At 35.2% G+C, this 20,960-nt stretch overlaps 1 protein-coding gene across 2 annotated transcripts; it reads left to right on the top strand.

Annotated features, from left to right (window-relative positions):
• The first annotated feature begins 867 nt into the window (after positions 1–867).
• On the top strand, positions 868–18,305 carry LOC128986598 (WD repeat-containing and planar cell polarity effector protein fritz-like). 2 transcript variants are annotated; one of them, XM_054407043.1, is made up of 15 exons: positions 868–1,137; positions 3,040–3,175; positions 4,386–4,566; positions 5,369–5,568; positions 6,519–6,619; positions 8,240–8,354; positions 8,954–9,160; positions 9,656–9,819; positions 10,055–10,159; positions 10,371–10,597; positions 11,196–11,319; positions 11,905–12,065; positions 14,024–14,193; positions 14,538–14,694; positions 16,158–18,305. In XM_054407043.1, exons 1-15 carry the CDS (start codon positions 1,055–1,057, stop codon positions 16,214–16,216), a joined length of 2,190 nt encoding a protein of 729 aa, XP_054263018.1. In that variant the 5' UTR covers positions 868–1,054; the 3' UTR covers positions 16,217–18,305. The 2 variants fall into 2 exon arrangements, with proteins under 2 accessions (XP_054263018.1, XP_054263017.1); XM_054407042.1 differs by having other exon boundaries at positions 14,535–14,694.
• Positions 18,306–20,960: the final 2,655 nt, after the last annotated feature.

The raw sequence follows: 20,960 nt of genomic DNA, 5'->3' as shown, positions 1-20,960 counted from the left end.
CTTTAAAGGCCTCTAGGGCAGACCCCCAAGAGAATTTACCTCGTTTATCTTTTGATAGCTCATCTACAGACCATGACCTTTCTTTAGAGACCCCTACCAAGTTTCTATGCCAAGCCATTCTCTGAAATTAGCTGTGAGAAAAACCCGTTTTTCCTCCATAAGAATAACATGGGATGTGAATTTAAAGGTCACTGGGGCAGAGCCCCAAGGGAATTCACCACGTTTCTCTTTTGATGGCTCATCTACAGACCAAGATCTTTCTTTAGAGACCCCGAGCGAGTTTCTACGCCCAGCCGTTCTCTCAAATTAGCTGTCACAAAGAAAAACAGTTTCAAATTAATATATAGATAATGTATTCCACAAGATCAGCGTTTGACAACAGATAGACAAGGAGACAAGTATAAACAGACGATTACACTACAACTACAACCAAATAAGTTCATCTTCACAGATAGTCCACCACACCTTAACTGCTTCTAGCTAAAAAAATCCAACTGTACAACTTTTTTTATAAATCCTATGGCTTTTGAGAAATTTATTACACTTTGAAAAATTAAAATGACCACCATTATGAAATTATACAACCTTGATGCTTTACAAAAAGATGGTTCCTACCAATTATTTGTCATCATACACGAACCAAGTTGCGTCACATTGCGGAATTTCTATGTTATAGTAACCACATAGCGCAGCTTCATGGTGGCAAACTAACGCCAGTCAAATGTTTCAGGATTTAAGTTCACAGGTTAGGTTACTGCATACGTAACCAAACCTAACAACAGCTGAACTGAACATTGTGTTGTTTGTGTTTATTGTTTTTGTTTTCTTTATTTAGGATAGGACTTAGATTAATTTTAAGAAGTGTTTGTATTTCTCAGTCATAGTTATGCTATGTTTTTGCTTTATTATCTTTAAATGTTGGTGTTACGTGTAATAAACTTCGTATTTTATCAGATCAAATATTAATTATTGACATTTTGTGAATAACTCAAAAAATGGTTGACATAGTGTATAAGCCAATATTTTAGGTTAGGCAAGGGTAAAACTGGTTACTATGTTCACACTATTGAGCGAAGTACATTTCTGGAGCTTCAATGATGTTATTGGTATCAGAGATACTGATTTTGGAGCCTTCAGGTATGCTAAACACACAATATTTTATTGGCTAGGGCTAGTCATATTAAGTTTTGGATGTCCCCTTCAATCTAGTGATAGGCCTAGACCTATTCATATTTTCTTCCCTTAACACGTTCTTCGCTGCTACGGACGTTCCGGAACATCAAACGGGCCACGGCGTCAGGAGCTAGGAAAGTTACCGGAACGTCGCCGTTCATTGATGTTTAACGTTACCATGGATCAGCCAGCTCGTCACGAGAGTCCTATATTTCTTTGCAGCTTGTGGGGACGTACTTTTCTGACGATAAAAAATATAGGTAGTTTCCCAAAATCACCACCAGAGTCGTTTAGAAAAGGGCTTTGTCCCACCTCTTTCCTGCTAGATAGCGACACAACTTTGCCGACTGCAACCTGGGTAGTGCTGTTATCTATCAGAATCACTTAGTACTATGTCCAAAGCCAGTTTCATTAAAGAACATTGCCATCCAGTACAACTACTGTTGTTTTTACTGTAATTCAGTGTATTGGCAGCAATGTTTACACAGCGGCGAGCGTTAGTTCAGCTCCTGGCGCCGTCCCGGCATCTAGCGGTCAGCAGCGAACGTGTTAAACATACCAAGATATGTAGGTAAAATACAACACCTTGCTTACCCAGGTTTAGTAAAACAAATCAATAAATTGTTTAGTGCTCAGTTCGCCTAATAGCAAGTTTTAGCCCCTAACCTACAGTAAACTTTATGTAAAAAAGCCTAGGGCTTAGGCACAGGCCTACTTAGGCTTAGGACATAGGCCCTAGAATTGTTTCACATTGGCTATTTCTGAATCGTGCTTACAATTGTACCTACAATTCAAAAATAGTTTAGGAGTATTATTAGGCTAAGTTAGATTGTGAGAAAATTGATTTTATTTCTTTGCCTCAACAAAAATTAAGTAAGGCCTAGGCTTAGGTAGGAAAAAGATGAGTGCATAACAGTGGTTTAATGGTAGAGTTGAGCATCGATTAGTCAACCTCCCGCATCGATGTTCATCATGGACGGTAGGCTAACATTGATCAGGTACTGATAACATCGTCAGGAAACCATCAATGTTTTCAGGGCTGAAACATAACATTCTGCAGACTAAACAAAAAAAAGGACAGCTTTCCTATGTTGGCAATTAGGATGTACAACCGACTGCCACTGTACTTTAAAAACCTTGAGGCCTCAGTTTTCAAAAACGAACTGAGGGAGTGGCTACTGGCAAGACCCTTGTACTCCCTAGATGAGTTTTATAAAATTTGCGTCTAACCTGCCGCCAAACTTGTAAATATGTATATATATATTATTCTATTTTTATTTGACTCAGTCTATCCAGCAAGAGCTGGTCAACGACGTCGAGGGAGTAAGTAAGTAAGTAAGTAAGTAAGTAAACATCGATGTTAGGTAATCAATGTTTTTTTTTCAGATTTTAGTCTGCTCTCTGTACTGCAACCGTCGATGTATAATTGGCAGCTCAAAAGGAGTTATTATACATTGAGGGAGCTATTAAAGGGCTAGACATAGATGACTGCAACAGCTAATTAAACTAATACAATCCATGCAATACACATCCAGTTGATTGGGGAAGACGATACACAGTAATGTCTCGGCCACATGGGAAATTAATTGTAATTTTACTGTGATCGCAGGATACGATCACCGTTATTGTGATCGATAGAGAAAAAATAAAGCCATTACGCCAACTTATAAAATGCCATTTTAAAATTTGTTATGCAATTTAACTGTATTTCCAGCTAGATCCAATCAATTTGATAAGTTAATCCAAACAGAGTCTCGTCCCAATTATTTAGGATTAGTGGGACTTAAGTTAGGCCTAATAATAATCTTTATCCAAATTAAGTGCCATAATGCCAGAATGTGTATTAAATCTATTTTTTGTTTTCAGGTATTTTGATAAGAAAACCTCAACAGAATCACCATTTACACTTGGAAAAAAGACTTACGTTGAGAAAAGAGGGATGATATGGACTCCTCAAAATAAAAGACCTCTAAAATTAAAGGACACTCTAAAAGAATTTGAAGTAAGCTATACTAATGTTTCGTACCTAATTAAGAATTTTTCTACTTCACATTTTTTTATCAAATCAAACAAAAAAATATTTAAGCAACAGAACATCTAGGTAGCTGAGTGGTTACAGAGTTTGTCTTCTTTAGGACTAAGTTAGGCCCTACTCTAATTCCAAGTCAATGCTGGTGGAAATCTTGGCAACAGTAAACACTCGTTCGTAAATAGACTCTTCTGATTGCTACTGACACTCCCGATCGCTATCGACATAAGTTAAACATTTTTTTCTTTTAGACCGATACCGGATTATTTAAAGTGCTGGACCATGCCAGGGTAGATGCCAAATTAACAAGCTTTTACTGTACAATTTTAATTGTAGCTCCAAATTAAGTTCCTAGCAACTAAACATGATGAAGGTTTATAAGTTTTTGTGGCTGTAGGCTTTTGAATTACTTTTTACAACAATTTTTTTCTTTTACTTGCAATAGGCCACTGTACCCTAAGTTGGGTTATCATGGAGTTTATAATCCAACTCGTCCATCTTACATTATATAATATTGAAATTGTTCAAGTAAAACATTTTCGTTAAACAACGTAAATGTTAGTCCACACTTCTCTATATGAAAAAAATCAACAGAAAGATTTTTAAAACTAATAATTTAGTTTTAGGGACATTACTTAATATTTCCTTTATAAAAAATCTATTAGTTTTATTCAATCTAGATTTGATGTTACAACTTAGGCCTACCTATCTAAGGTAACTAGACTAAGCTGGGTAGCTAAGTGAGGATAGTGTTCACCAGTGCTTGATATGTAAAAAAATTAGGTGCCGCAACTGTAGCCTATTTATTATGATTTGTAGGCCTACCTATTTAAATGCCAATATTTTTATGTACCCAAAAAAAGAGGTACCAGAACTCCGTTCCACCACGTTCTCCCGCAAATTGAGCATGGTGTTCACCTAGAAATCAAACAGTCACTGATTCGGAGACAATTAGTTTTTTGGCTGTTTGAAATTGGACCCAGCTGTCCTTGATTATTACGCTCATATTTAACAATCCTCGCTAAGAAACAGAAAGCCTTATCAGTTAAATTAGTAGGCCTAACAATGCTGAACCGATCACCTCACTCCATTTTAAACTCACCCTGCCTTCACACTCAGCTTAGGCACTTAATTGTGTCATTTGTAAAATTGAATTAAATTATAATTGAGTTCAATATTATAGGAATACCTGGAGAGCCAGAGAGTAGTCTATCACCAATGGAGAGACAGTTGTACCCTACAGCTCATGTTTAACTCTGGGCTCCTAGCTAACTTGACTGTCAGTCCATCGACTGGAGATCTACTAGAGATTGTTTTTGACAAGTTTCTGGTTGGAAAACTTCTCAGCGATTACGTCTCTGATGGTGAGTATCGTACGGGGCTTTTCCAGCCAGCCACTAAAGAAAAGATTATTTTGGAATTCTTAAGTAACCTGCTCATTTTTTTGTATTGAGTCAATATAAAAAGAAGAATATGTCCTATAACTCCTATTGCCAAAACTAAGGTGGAAAGTCGTTTGAATTTAACCTCACCGATTCAAGTAAACTGGTCGATCCTCCTTTTCATATATTTAAATTTTTTACTTCAATAATTTTCTCATAAAATACAGACACATGCATTTCGGTGTCTTAGAAATTTAATCTAATCCGGGACTGTTTGAATGGAGCAATCACTTACATATTCATATTTTTTAACTCCTCACTACAGCTACCGGTAAGCTATACAGATCAAGTGTTATTTCCTCTCAATTCCCAATAACTACCTACATATAAATTTGTTGTCATAAAATAATAAACATTGTGAAATGATTAAAATTGAGTCATGCCTACCTGTATTTTGTTGTCTTTACAATGTAAAAGACGACTCCTATCTAGACAAATAAATGGCCTATTTCCCCCCTTCATTTATTGCAATAGGGGCAAAATAAGTGAATAATAACATAAAGTACTGTACTGTTTGGATTAAGTAGTTGGCCTACATAACTCTAGGACTAGAATGCTACAATTTAGGGGCTATAATGGTGTTAAAACATACTGAACAAACTTTAAAGCAGTGTGTGTGGATATGTTTATGATTATGTCTAATCTACTTAAAAATCCAAGGATTAAGTTACTGTTTTTAGTGTTTTTCTAGTACAAATTGAACTTGCACACAAACTGTTTTCAGTGAGTTTGACAAACACTAACGTGTTTTGTTCCTACAACGACAACCAAGTGACAATCGTAAGCTTGGGGAAGCCTGCAGTGAAGCATGGGGCCCTGCGTAAGTGGGGGGCTCTGGACCCCAAAGTGGGATCCTTGGAGTTGGCGGGGCCAGCGGGTCGTAGACTGGAGCGAAAACTGTCTGTTAACAAGACCGGAGATATGGTGAGCTTTAAAGTTTTTCCGTATTAATTTAATCTTGCTGTATTGTTTCTATTTTAGGGTTATAAATTTAGTTTTAGTTTATTGTAGAAATAATAAAAAGAATTATTTAAACATTTTTCTGATTATACATTTAACTTGAATATACAAAACAGGACTTTAACATGTTCTTCCATTTGGATTAAAACATACTCTTGAAAAAAAACTTAAAGTAGTTAAATTTTGAAAAAAATGGCAAAACATCTTTTGACTGACTAAAGAGAACTAAGAGGTTGCTTCCAAGCACTACATATGGCCGTTTAAGCATTAAGATGTTAAAAAAACCTTTGATGCCCAAAAAAGAGGTGAAAGATTATGTAGCCAATGAATCCAGCTGAGTTACTTAATCATTTTTCTGCTCACCCACTAATGAGAAAGATGCCGGTTTGATCCTGAGAGAAGACAGTTAGCTTCTTGATCTTTTAGAACAGGCAATTTTAATAATTTAAACGGCCTTTTGTTTTATGCCAGTGGCATTTTAAATTGAAGTAATTTATAGTTGAATATTAGGCCTACCGCTAAGCGGTACAAACCCATTAAAGTTTTGTGGATATGCTGGGAATCGAACCTTTCCCTACTGCACCGAAGTCTACTAGGTCTACTAGGCCAGCAACACCCAAATTTGATAAAAGAACCAGCAGATATTCATCAGTTACAATCATCTCATCTATATAGCATTTATCTTTCAGTCATCTTTGTCGTTATAAACACCTTTTTGTGCCAGGAGTTTTATATTCTAAAGAAATTAGGAAAATAATGAGAGACGATGAAGAATTACAGGATTTAGGAAGTGGAGACTGTTGGTAAGGCCAAACACCTTCTTCGTTATAAATGTAGAAGTAAATAAGAGTAAGCATGTATTTGAATAATTTTTTCTATCAAAGTCACTTAAACTCAGATTTTCCAATTTCCAGGTTCTCATTTGGTGGAGATGCACTCGAGATGAAGTTTACCCTTGGAGTCCTCAAGTCAAAGACCAGGACAGAGCAAACGTGCATGTTTACAGTGTAAATGGGTAAGAATTGTATGAATTGTAAAATGTGTACAGTTAAATTATAAATCAAAATTTTAGATGGAAGGACTTATATTTATAAAACGAGAAATGTTGATGGTTGGTGGATTGTTTCTGAACTGAACAAAAGCAAAAAGAAAATTTACAGCATTCTATATTCCTTCGGCGATTTGTTTACCTGTCCCAGTTGTTCTTAAATTATTTTTAGTCATATGGTAATAACATATTAGGCTGTTTTTTAAAAGTCTCAATCAAGGTCTTTATCCAAAATAATAACTTGTTGATAAATTGACATTAGATAACTTTTAAATTTTCTAGATAACTCTTATATTAACTCTTTTTTAACTGTTTTATCATGGATTAAAGAAAATAAACCTTTTTTATATTTTTATATCTATATCTATATACTTATTTAATACGCAAGCACGATTTTTGTGACAATTACTCCTCCGAAACTAATGAACTGATTGACACGTTTTTGGTGTCATTGGAAAGAGCGTAACGTGAAGTTGTGCAGGAAACTTTCTTTTTAGGTAAATAATTAGAGAGTGAGGCCCTAGGGCCCTTTAAAGTTTCGTATTCCTCCATAAGATTAACATGGGAAACAAACATTGTTTTGAAACTCCAGCTGTTGTCAGAAATTAAATATTGAATAATTCGTTTCCATGGAAGCATGAGAAAAATCACAATGTTTACATTTGCTTTGACATTTTATTGTAAACAACCAGAACTGTCAAATTTCTATTTCACAAATTCCGACAGCTGATCCAAAAAATGCATTTTCCCTTGACCATGTAAAACAACTATGTGGTAGGTTTATTTAATCTTAAACTTTATGATAGATTATTTATTATAAATCTATTTCAATGATTATGAAACAGATTTTTCCCGTTGCGAAGCAAAAATTAATAGTGAGAAGAAGAACATATGTAAAACAGTCAATGTGTAAATTATCTATGTTGTATTAAAAATGTGTTTAGTTTTGGATGATGGTTTGTGTTGAATGATATCGGTTATTAGTAATTGCATTTTTATTTTAAGGATTTGGCATATGAGTAAGCCTATGATAAATAACACCATTTCAGAGTTCTGCCAGTTTTTGCCTAACTCTATCCTGTAGAGTTTAAAGTAGCCTACACCTTATTGTCTACATATTGGCTAAACAACTTAGGTACGGTACTTTATAAAAGCTGAAAGCCTTTTTACGTTGACTTAATGTAAGCTTATCTTTTCCCGTACATGGGCAGATTGATTGTTAAAAATTAACCCTTTAAACTGGAATAGGACTGTCATGTAAATAGTGAGTATTTCCTTTAGTTAATAATCTTATAGTTGACTCTAATTAGTTTTTAAACAAGTTATTTGTTTATAAATAACTCCTGTACTTCTTTGCAATTGCTCGATTTCGAGCAACATGTACACTAGTTTATCATTTAATTGCCTGGGACACTGCAAAAAGATCTACGGTAGTGTTAGGCTTATTTAGTCATATCATTACATTTCATTACTCAAGTGATCATTCTAGTCCGTGGTTTGTAAGTACAACCAACATCTAAGTATATGCCTGAGGATTGTCTATTTCATTAGCTCTTTTAATTTATTATCTCATGTGTAATTTTGCAGGTTGCGAGCAGAGCTACTGTGCTTTTACCGGACGGAACACGATCCTCTTTGCGTTATGTTCAGTCAAGTGCAGAACAATCTAATCCACTCAGTTGAACAGAAGGTGTCAAGAAAGGTAAAATCTAAATCATACTTAAGCGTGAAAGAGTTCATAGAATGCACAGTGCTTTTTTGACTGGTTCCCTTTCTTTTTCATAAACACATGGCTTTGAGAAATATGTTGGGTGGATTTGGATTCAAAAGTAATTTAATTATTACTACCAGTCAATTTTTTTTTCTTTTTACATCTTGGTGAGGAATCTGTCACTCCTATCTTATAATCTTTACTAACACAAGTCTTAAAGATGAATAGGGTTAAACTCAACAAAATAGCAACCTATGCATGGAAGAACGACCATTGAATAAAATTCTCAGACTAATCATCAGGAAGATGATACTTTTGTTTGTTTGTTACTGTTGTTGTTTGTTTGTTGAGTTAAACTTTTAGCTTGATTGCACTTTTAACTCGCCATAGCCGCCTCTTCATTTACTTCCTCCATTGTTCTCTAACTTTTTTGCACCATTTCATTAATAAAATATTGCATAAATGTAGAAGAACTCTATGGAAAATCAAACGCCAGGCAAACTTCCACCAACGATTTGTTGAGACTACTTAAGGCAACCAATGTACTCTACCCATATGTTTGTGTTTACGACGCAGGTTTGCTGTTACAGGGCGAGGTTACGGTAGAGAACTGTGTGTATGAAGTGTCCAAGTCTCGTCTACAACGCACGGCAGTCACGTGTATTCCACTGCAGACGCATGTGTGCTGTCTTGCGTTCAGTCATGACGACGCCAAGTTGCTTCTCGGCTGTATAGACGGCTCACTAGTGCTGTACGATGAGGGCAGAGGCGCTACACACATTGTAAAAGCTGCCTTTGTGAGTAAAATTGTGTTCATAAATAGCTTTGTTAATTTCTTAATTTGTACCACACATTTATTAATGCTTGGAAGGTGAATAGAGTTAAAATAATTATTTTTGTTAAAGTGTACACCATATTTTACAATCTATAACAACTCCTTTTGCGTTATTTTAGGGATCAAGGCATCCTAAACATCAGGATCAGTTTAAAACAATTTTTAATGTGTTTCAGAATCAGAAATATGATATCGTCCTCAGTTAAAACTTTTAAGTCACAAAAGAAAATCAACACAGATAACTCCAGCTTTGGCCAGGCTGTTTATTAATTTTCTATGCTTTAGTTTCTCACCGGGTAGGATCAGATTCCAGATGCAGGAACATTGTGAAAAATTTTAACTAAATTCTAATGAAGTACTAAAATATCTTTTAATAAAGAAATTAGGCTACCATTGTTGATGTTATTATGAAATATTTATCATAATTCAAACTCCTTGTTAAATATTTCCTCTTCAGATCCCTACGCTGGTGTGTTGGCACCCAGACAACTGTCTAGTGATGGTAGCCAATGAGCGTAGTCAGTTGCAGTGTTTCGACGCATCTCTAGCCTGCGTCAAGATGCAGCTCATGAGCGAAGATGTGACTCCATCTACCATCATTGATCTCGGAGCTTATTTCAAGTAAGTGCTCCCACGAGAAAAGTCGCTTATGTATCTCCTACTTCCTGTTGATCCAATTTGGTTAAACGGATGATAAAAATTGCCCGATAAAAGAAATAATCACTTCTGCCAAGTGAAGTCCGGCTAAAAGGTGTTTGGATAAAATGGAGTCTACTGTAAAATATAGAATACATTGAGTAGAAAAAATTACAAACCAAACATAGCGATTTAATTTACAAATGTATCATTGTCATAGGCAACAACCAACACTTTTACACATTGGATGGAGCAGAAAGGCTGAATCAGTAGCTACGTCTGGATGGGCGCAGACCGAAGCGTTCCTCATGCTGTTGTTTGAAAAGTAAGTATTAAAGTCTATTTCACACAGATTTTACCAGCTACCACATTAAGATGGATACTATGATGAAGTACATTTTGTAGTGTCAGCTAAAATTGTAAAATAAATTAAATACAATGAATGTTAAGTCAAGTCCCCCTTTGAACAAGGTGAACAAGGTTATAGTCGTCTCAATTGTATTGTGTAGATGGGCTGACACAGTGATATGTTTCAGGGGTCCTGTTGGAGTGCTGAGACTAATAGGCGGAGGCTCACCCCCGCAAGGCTCCGGCCTCACCCCTGCCACCCTGGTGTCCCAATACCTGTCTGTAGGCAGTGTAGAGAGGGCTGTCAACCTACTGTTGAGTCTCAGCTGGGATAACCAAGGACTCCATTGTCTCACATGTCTGCATCTCATCTCCAACCATGTGCTACGTCAGCCACTCACTCCGGAGAAAGAAGGTCAGTTAAGCCTTTCTTCTTCATAATGAGTTATGTAATCGTACCTATATAGTTACTATTATTAACCCTTGGACCACTGTGGGAATGAGCTGGAGTCGTGGTAGAGTGCGGGACTTCGGTCCCTGAGGTCCCGGATTCAAATCCCGCCAAATCACCAATAGATTTTATCTAAGTGATAATGCCCCAACCCCTAGGTCTAGCCTGAAGTAATGGGAAAACAATCCCGGGCTTGTGCCTAGTGTCTTAGGACAAACCCCCCCCCCCCCCCCCAGACCACTATGAATTTAGGGAATATTAACTAATGAGAATGTAACATAACTGGGCATCTTACAGGCTACAGTCCCATCTTTAAATACTCCTGTAATCGCTTCTTTGTGACTATAATAGACCACATATATGTTAAGTTGAAACCTTAAACAAGCAATAGCTTCATGCTATTCTGTTAGAGATTAAATTAACTCAATAGGTACACTATATTGAGCTTCGTCCGTTTTAGATATTTTCAGCCATATATTTCGTTGCAGTGCCTTCTTTAGTAGAATTGTTTAAGAGTAGATTTAATGTCTCGACTTTCTTCAGCTCTTTATTGATGTTTCAGTACAACTAGAGACTGCCCTGGGTAGTTTCCATGTGCCATCACAACCTCTTAGTCATGCCACGGAGGTGGAGTTTGGTGATCCAGTCAGAGACCTGACCAGGAGGTTCTTTCACCAACTTCTCAGGTAAAAACTCCTCTAATGTATTAACATCGCCACACTTACCAGACAACTAGCATGGGACAATATGTGAACAAAGCAATGTGTAACTTGATGATGGAAATCAAAGTTATCACCTTGCCGGGCTAGACTCTTAAAACTTTGATGGGTCACACTCTTTTATGTTAAAATGTTGTTGAAATTCAAAACATGTATTTACAATCTTACAATGAAGTTATCTATAATATTAAAACAAGTGTGGTTTCTAGTATCTTTCTGTTTCTGTTGTAAAAGTGGTTCTGGGTAAAAGCTAAAACAACTGAACCTCCTTGAATGAAATTTTACTCAAAGGTGGGTCATGAGACCTGCTACCTTGTCTACTCATATTTTAATAAGCTATTATTTGTATACTGCCACAGTGATTCCAAAGGTAGTTTCATTATCCTACATCGCACAAATATTAAATCCCAGAATAATTTCTAGATCTCAAAGGGTCAAAAAAGGTTTAAGAAAAAGATACTAATTGAAATTTTATCAACAGATAAACAAAACCTATGTTTAGTTTTGTCAATTAACCAATGGATATTTACATCTTGTATAAAATGTTACCAGGTTCAGGGTGTTTGACAAAGCGTTCAGACTAGCGATAGATCTTAATGAGTACGACCTGTTCATGGATTTGCACCACTATGCCCGCAATGTTGGCGACACTGCGATGGCCTCGGCAGCTTTAGAGAAGGCCTACCAAGTTTCTGAGTGCGACTCTGAATCAGGTACGTCTCCGTTTTTAGATTCTCACTTGAAAATTGAAATTAGTGATGGTTGAAACTAGGAATCTCAATACTGAAACTGAAACATGAAAAAATCTAATCTTGAATCTAAAGATTTAATTTCAAATCTTTTCTTTTTTACTTGCCTGGTTAAGGTATTATTAATAGATATTTATAGGATATTTATTATGCAATCAAAAACAACTGAAAGAAATTGGTTCAGTTTCCTCTGATTATAAATTAAACACCTGAAAACTACATAATTTTCTTAGGCCCAATTCACACCGAACGGACGTCGGGCGGAGACGTGGCACGGACGAAGCACAGACGTGGTAGTGACGTGGCGTGTTCAATGCACACCGAAGGGACGGTGAAGGGACGGTACAGTGGCGAGACAACCTGTATGTAGACTAGACGCTTTGGTTTTTGCTTATTTGTATTAATGTCAATGGTGTTAGTTAATTTCTGTGAACTTAATTAGTACAAACAAGGGAATTGTTCTACTTCCTCACAAAATTTGATATTAAATTCAATGTCGTCTCGCATAGTGAAGAAACAACTCACAATCTACACACAAAAACAACTATACACAAGAAGGTTGGTAAGTACAAGCACACTATACACAAGAAGATTGGTAAGTATAGTACAATATTTGCAGTCCGAACAACGGGCGCGCTACGGACATGCCACTTCCGATACGCCACGAGGGACGCCGAAGCGACGTGGCAGTGGCGGGAGGGCGGCCGCCCGCGCCACGTCACTTGTGTGTGCATTGACCAATTTGTTTACATGGGGAGGCGAGGAACGGACATATGTCCTCGCCACGTCCGTGCCACGTCTCCGCCCGACGTCCGTTCGGTGTGAATTGGGCCTTACGGAATCTCAACAAAACATTTCAAAAGTGCTTGAAAATTGTATTAAGAATCTAAAAATGACAATTTATCAGTATGATTTGTGAGGAATAAAATACCAAAGAAGTTTGTTTTCTTGTAAGGACATTATGGATTTTGCACAATAAATATTTTGAGAGCGGAAAGTATATGAATCATGATTGTTTCGACAAGGTCACAATTGAAGATAGAAGAGCGATGACAGAAGGCTTGCCACCTTAGCAGGAGATTTGTGGCGTGTTTTCTGTTCAAAAAGTATTGGTAGTTTTGGTTTTGAGTTTGGAATCTCAAAACTCCTATCAAATTTAAAAACTGAAACTTTTCTAATTTTGATGGGTTTGATATTTGAGATTCGGTTTTACAAATATCTTAGAGTACATCACTACTAAAATAGACATTTACAATTATTCTACAAAGGCATGGCAGTAGATTTTATCTCAGGGCTCTAAAGTGACTATTTTTTACACTTGCTCAAGTGAACAACCCAGACAAAGCCAAACTAGGAAAGTGAGTTAAGGTTAAAAACTAAAAAGACACTTTTGGCCATGTGGTGAACTATATTTTTTTCATACTGCTTCATTTGTTGAGATAACTAATTCACAAAAAAGATTTTTAATTTTTTTACCTATATAAATGAGATTCCTAGGTAATTTTGGTTTACTTGAAATCTATCAGGAACAAACAGCTACTAATGTTTTTTTGAAGCAACTTTATAACTCCGTTAACACACTAGGGTAGACAAAAATACGAATTCAAAATTTAGCAAGTGTTGACAATTTAATTGGATACTGTACCTATTTTACTTTTGGGGAACATACTTTGACACTTTATGATAAACACACACACACACAACCTGAAACTATAAGTGTATTTAGTCTATTTTATTATTCAGAACTATTTTTGTCAGTCAACAGACAAATAAAAAAAAAACCATGTGATATTTTCCATTCTATTAGTTTTATAGTTTAATATCTCACAGTTATTAAGGTCGACAAATGTTATCGTGTTTCTTTGCTGACTGTTATAGTTTATAAATAATTTTTAACAGATTTTCTTCTGTGGTTTCCTCAGGTTCCTCAGACTGTTCGTGTTCACACTCGTCATGTTCATGCAGTTGTTCAGGCAGCAGCTCCGAGGGAGAGAGACCAACAACTCCGCCTCCCCTCCCCGTGGTGCCTACCCCTCCTCCGCCTCGACAGAAGGTTAAATTCTCCGACACGGTTACTCACATTACTGTGCCTGTGAGTACTGCAAACTACCCTTAATTGCCTTCAGACAACTCCTGAGAAAAATTAAAAAGTTCGGCATCAAGTACCTGAGTGTAGAATTTTACTCTACATTTTACAAATGCTCCAGTGTGAACTATGTAGTTCCTATCACTTGAAATATGTAACCAAAATTTACAAATCAGAACATTTTTTCATATTCCGTTCACCAAATTAAAGCAGTTTGAGGGAAAGCAATTTCCTTCCTCCACCTGCCCTTTGAAACAACAGGTCAATAGTGTAGTGTAGCTATTTTATCTGTATTTAGTATTTAATGTGTTATTAGTTTAGTTTTATATACAAAACATGATTGTCAGCAGGAGGTGTCGGAGTGTGAGGACTCAGAGCAGAGTTTGTCAGCTGTCAACACTGTGGGGCTTCCCTCCCCCTCTCTGCCTCTCCCCCGTCTCACCTCAGACCCCGTCACTCTGTACTTTGCCAACAAACACGCTCACTCACTGCTCATGGCTCCACCGGGTAAGATACCAACCACCATGTTTACACATAAGGACTTGAATTGGTGTATTTATTATTTGACATACATTTCTGAATTATTAATTTGTGATTCAAACAGTTTTCTTTCGCTCTGACATCAATGCATTTACATTATTTGATTGCATCTTTCATCCCGTACTTCTGCGCAAATGACTAACCCTCAAGTATAATTTTGATAAATTGGTCGCTGGGTTAAATCAGGAATTGCATGACATGCGGATGTCAGTTGTCTCAGCCTTATCAATTACATAAAGTTTTTATTAATAGTGTGAGATTGGATCCAGCTGTTCGTGATCATTGTGTTTGATAGTCCTGACAAAAACAGCTGATTTTAGTCAATAACAACAACACTACCAAAACCAAAGCCTAAGCCATAACCCATGTTGTCATATTATTCTTTTAACGTTTTAACATTCATCTACCCGTCTTTGCCTTAAAATCGTATCATACTGTATGGGGGTTTATCAGCAGTAATGTTTACAAGCTATTATGTCTTAAGTTTATCTTTGTATAATCATTGCATTCATTCAGTAAGAGTCTTTAACCATAGTAATGTGGACTAAAACTGCCTCGGAAACTGAAATACTCAGAAAGGCATGGAGAAACATCGATGAAAACCCCAAACAAAGTATAAAAACAGCTGTACTATTAATTTATAGGCTCAAAACATACTAAAACCTAATTAGGACGTAAAAAGTATATGGTTGAAAAACAGCGCGGACAACGTTCGATAATTGTGTCAGCTGGCGTTGTGCATCTTTTTGTTTTACGTAGAGCATTGCCTTCAATATGTCTCTGTGACTGATTTTGGTTTCGAGTCTACATCACTTTGTGTATTTTCATTGTCGCTCTGGTTGTTTTGTGAAACTAAACTTGCAATTGCTTCAAGGTTGAAATGTTTGTTGTCATTCAACCAATCGCTTACAAGTTGATTTAGCCCTTTGAGTACTATAGCAAATTATTATGAAAGGAGTAGGCTGTTCTATAATAGCACCAAAAGTATTCAATATCAATATCAATCAATTATTTAAGATGGGGACGCCACTAGATGCGTATTTTATGTAAAGGAGTGACGGATGAGTAGCGCGATATTGAAGTCTTGTTAGTGACTAAGGTCGAACCACAGTGGAATCTCTACCACATTTGTTTGCCTTTTAATTAAAAAATTGGTCTAATTATCAGGATAGCACTGCGGGTAGTCGTAGTACTCACTAGTGTGGACATTAATCCACACCAGGGAGTATCGCATCCACAGTGCATGCCTATGAATATCCACAATTCGTGACCTCCTAGTAGCGGTCAAAGACGTACTGCCGTTAATTAGCAATTACAATTTTTTTTTAATTTCTATGTTTGTAAATTTTAGTTAAAATAAAATTTCACCTTGGTTCATCAAGACTCAACTGTGATATTTGAGAAGTTAATCTTCTTTTATTTCTTTTCAGAAGTTCGTGAGGATGAGGAGACTGGAAAAATCAAAGTTGTACATTTTGGTGTAGTTTGATAATTTAAGATGCTCAATAAGCTTGAAAGTGTTTTAGAGTCTAAAGTTAAGTTAATTTTGTGGCAAGAAGCTAGGTCAAAGCACTCAATTTTAAATAATTTTGAACACTTTAATTATATTTCTGTGGTCTAAAAGATATTTAGAAACAGAATTTTTTTTAATTAAATGGGTAATATGACAGACAACCTTTATGTAGTGTGGATAACTACACTACAGTGATAAAATATCAAAATCATTGTGATACATTTGTCCATGAGTCAAACACTCATATTAAAAGTTCGCTGGGAGCCAATAATTTGTTACATACTTACGCTTGCCTACTAAAATGAATTATTAATACGAGTCAAGGAAACAGTATTCAAGTGCCTTATTAGTTAATAGTTACATAACAAATATGTTCCATGATGTATTAAACATACTTCTACATGGATTAATCATTTTTATAGAGCAGTTTAAGTCAATTTTAAGGTTAGTTAAACCCAGTTAAGGTATATATAGTTCATTTAGCTCGTTTCAGAACAGGTTTAACCAAGAAAAACAATCTAATTAGTAATTACAATCAATTTACCTTGTTTGCATTCATGATAAATCATAAAAATATTGTATTATTGAATGTAAGGTTTGCCATAAATAAACAGATAACATTTATAGATGAACATAATGTTGTGCTTTGCCCAGCTTTACGTTGTATTATTTTGTATTATATTTGGCTGTGCATATTGTAAGATGAAAGTGTCCGTCCATATAACATGTACCTTGTATATTTAATTCTAAGAATATGTTTATATTGTTAGCAATGCGATTTTACTATTTCATATTGTATTTTATGTTGGTTATAATAGTGTTCACTTGAAAGTTAAGTTTTTTGTCATACAAGACTAACTACATCCCAGTTATAGTGAATGCGCCAATCACTCCATTAAAATTAATAATTTAATAACAAACAATAATATTTCGGCATGTCGACATGCTGACTTATTGTTTATTAGTCGTTACTAAAATTGTATAAGCATACAGTGCACGACCAATTGCTTTATGTAATTTTAACTCATTTTAAAAGGTTGTACAACTCAGAGATTAAAACCAACAGCTACTGCAAAAACTGGCCTACTTTTTTGTGCATACTGGCAAAAAAGGTGACTACTGGTGTTAATCAAAGGGTTGTAGTGCTTGCCCAACCATCTGAAGGCCACGAGTTCAATCCTGAAAAAAGCAATTACTTAATGATAGTTCCAAATTGGATCCAACTCTTCTTGATCGTTGGCATTTCAATGGTCTTGCCTAAGAAACAGCTGATAGTTTAGTCGGTAAAGCTACACAAAGCAATATCACTCATCTTGCATTCATTTTTTTTGTTAAAAATTAAATTTCTCCATACCATGATTGTGATGTGATTGAAAGTCTCTCATTTTACTACCTGAAATAATTTTCTCAGAGTAATAGTTTTGTATTGGTTTCTTTCTCCTCAATGTATTCCTTAGTAAAGTATTTTTTTTATTCTTAAGAAAGATTCTGTATTATTAGAAGAGCCAAAACTTATTTTATTAATCAGTTAGTTTTTAGTACCTACATATGTAATATAGTTTATGTTATTCCTTATTTTAAATGTTTTAATGTTATTTGCAGACTATCTGTTGAAGTTGAAATTATTGAATTTTGTTCGTAGTTTGTGGAACATCACAGGTTCTAATATTTATTGATGAAAACATATTTCAAAATTGTGAACAAGTTCAAATTTGCCTATTTGTTAGCTGTAATACCTTTGTCAGTTAATAAAACTGATAAGATGTACCTGATTTTGTTTGTATATGTTAAAAATTATATTAAGGTTGAATGGTTAGTGATTTTATGTTTAGAAGTTTTAAGCATTTATTTTAATATTAACAAAATACGCATGTGCCTTTTTTACAATGAATAGGTTATAAACTTTTGTATTTTTTGCATCAAATTATTATTCTCTCCCGGACCTTAGACTAAGAAAATATCCTATAGCAAAAAGACCAAATTTTTACTGGTGATAGCTTCAGTAAGTAAAAGGATAAAACTGACATACAGGATTGTTGAAGCAAATTAGTAGTTGTATTCAAATTGGCATTTGGAACTCAAAATCATACATCACTGGTCTTTATTTAAAAGAATGGAAGAAAAGTACAATATAATAACATTTTCGTGCTATAAAGATTTTGAGGTTAACTAATTATAGCTTTAAAAAAAATAAATAAATTAAAAACCAACAATCAACCTCATTTTATTAATAGGCCTTTTGCCTGGTCAAATTTCCAGTTGTATTGAAATTTCATTCAAATAGTCCTATATAGAAATCAAATTGAAATTGTATGTATTTTATAAGGGATAAATCAATCAGTATACATTCTGTTTAATGGCGTCAACTAAAACTAGAAAGACCTTGCCTTTACAAGGATCAAGATCAAAACAAGAAAAGCTAACAGTGAGAAAATTGAGATAAATGGAAAAACATTAATGTAAGTTTATGCCTCGTACCATCTGACCTGATTGGACAGTGCCTTGTACTACGCATGTTCATAGCAGAAGGTAAGCTGTGTAATTTTCTAGAAATTCTAGGAGTGAAGTGGGTGTTCAGGATTTGAATACCCAACATCTCTGTTTGGTGCTAATGCTAATATAATACAAGATATATTAATTATGGAGTACAATTATTGTTAAGTTGTTATCCATTCAATTGGGTTTGAGGGAGGGACGTGTTAGGAAATACTAAGCTGGCTTGTTGAAAATTAATGTTTCCAAATTCTTTTGGTAAGTGTAAATATATAATAATAGGTTCTATGAAAGTCCAGGTATTGAACTGTTTCAGTTGTATAAGTTTCTAAGTTCTAGGTAATATATATAACAATAATTTCATCACATAATTAATCCTTTATTAGTGTAAAGCTGATCAAAGATGTAGATTTGTGGGATTCCCTGATTAAAACGTATTAAGATACAGTAAACTTTTGATAGTTCGACACTCTTTGTAGTTCGACACGAGTTGAGCTATTTTGTCAAGTGATATTTAAATGGTTACTATTGTGATGTATGCTGACTTGAACATTAATTTGTCATTTATTGTTGACGTGAGACTTACAAATGGACAGTGAAATTGTTAAGCTTTTTAGTATTTAATCAATTTGGGTGATTTCTATATTGTTCTTACTTTCCTATATATTAAACTCCATTTACTCCCTATAGTTCGACATTTTGATAGTTCGACGTCCCTTAAGTCCACAAAGTGTCAAACTATCGAGGCTCTGCTGTAATAGGGGTTTGCAGGTTACTCGACCTTGATGGCAAAGTTCTTTGCCAGTTCAACTGGCAAAGGGCACAGGAACTTTTATTCGTATGTTCTATTCGTACACCACAGGTAGGAATAGAATTCCTCAAGGGAATAAATAGCTATTGCTACAATGCTACTGTTGGGCCAGTTGAAGCTTAGGTCACAGTGTTGAGGTCACAGAGATGGTAAAAGGTGAGGAGTGTGACGATAACAGGACAAATAATTCACACAAGTGCCATTGATGCATGAAAAAATGATTTTATTAAGGTAATCAACTGGAATGGATAGCACAAAATATTGATATCAATAGGTACAAAGTATCTAGGCCTATACGTTTCACAAATTTCAATCTTTCTTAATGTTAACTTAACTATACCTCTTAAAACATACTCAGTTGTTAATACAGTTCTCCACGACCTTTAGATACTATAGATACACAATTCCAAAAGTCTTTAACAAAAGGTGGTTTGGAAAAAAATACAACACTGTAAAATTGTATAACTAAAATGATTACAGTACCGTATACACATGTAGTTTGTATTCAAACAAAAACATAATATTAAATCCCATGTATCTATTTAATTTGCTACTGTAAAGCGTTCCTTGTAACAGTCTGCTTAGAAATTCATATCCCAACGAAAATATATGAATATCCAGTTTATACTAAAAACAAAGACTTAATTCAATTTTAATAAGTAATTTTGACATTGATAGTATTTTAATTTTCCTATTTGAGCAAAACCTGCTGAACACAGCAGATTGTTCCAAAACCTTGCCTCGTAGCATTCCTAGCTGGCAATCAAGCAATCAGAAACAATACTGGTGGTTATATAGTTATTTGTGCAACTAGTGAGAAAAGTGAGCAATTGACTCACTCGAGAGAAATCCTTACTCACGAGCCGTAGGCGAGTGAGGAATGGTTTCTCGAGTGAGGCAATTATTGTACTTTGAACTCGAGTTGCACATTATACTTTTCCTATAGTTACCATAAAACAAATAAATTGGTGAAGAAACATAACCTATTTTTAGTATTTTTACGCAGAAGTGAAATTTTAATATAACATTTAATGTGAAGTGACAAATACAACAGTACAACAGCTGACCAGCTGATTTACAGCCAGTGCTGCCAACGTATGTCGCGCGCATAAGACGTTGCCTGCATGTTACGTGCTCCCTATTTCGTGCCTTCACGTTGCAAATCTGGAGTGAGACAAAGTAATTAGAGTGAGATTGTCTCACTGATGAGCGAATTGGCCACTTTGCTTTCTCAAATCAGTGAGAGAACATGTACATTGTTAGGTAACTGTAGGAAAAATTGTATTTTTTGGTTAGTCACAAATTTTCTTATTCCTTATTTAACTTATTCTATGTTTAGCCAATTTTTGTAGAAGATTAAAACAAAAACAATAGATTGTTGTTTTTACTCAATATATTATTTTCTTTATTCAAACT

This window comes from Macrosteles quadrilineatus, unplaced genomic scaffold (genome assembly GCF_028750875.1).
Source record: "Macrosteles quadrilineatus isolate MER2022 unplaced genomic scaffold, UCM_ALF_1.0 Scaffold_2__2_contigs__length_208266976, whole genome shotgun sequence".
NCBI lineage: Eukaryota > Metazoa > Arthropoda > Insecta > Hemiptera > Cicadellidae > Macrosteles > Macrosteles quadrilineatus.
Note: the sequence above shows the minus strand (reverse complement) of the source record. Positions and strands in the feature narration are given on the sequence as shown.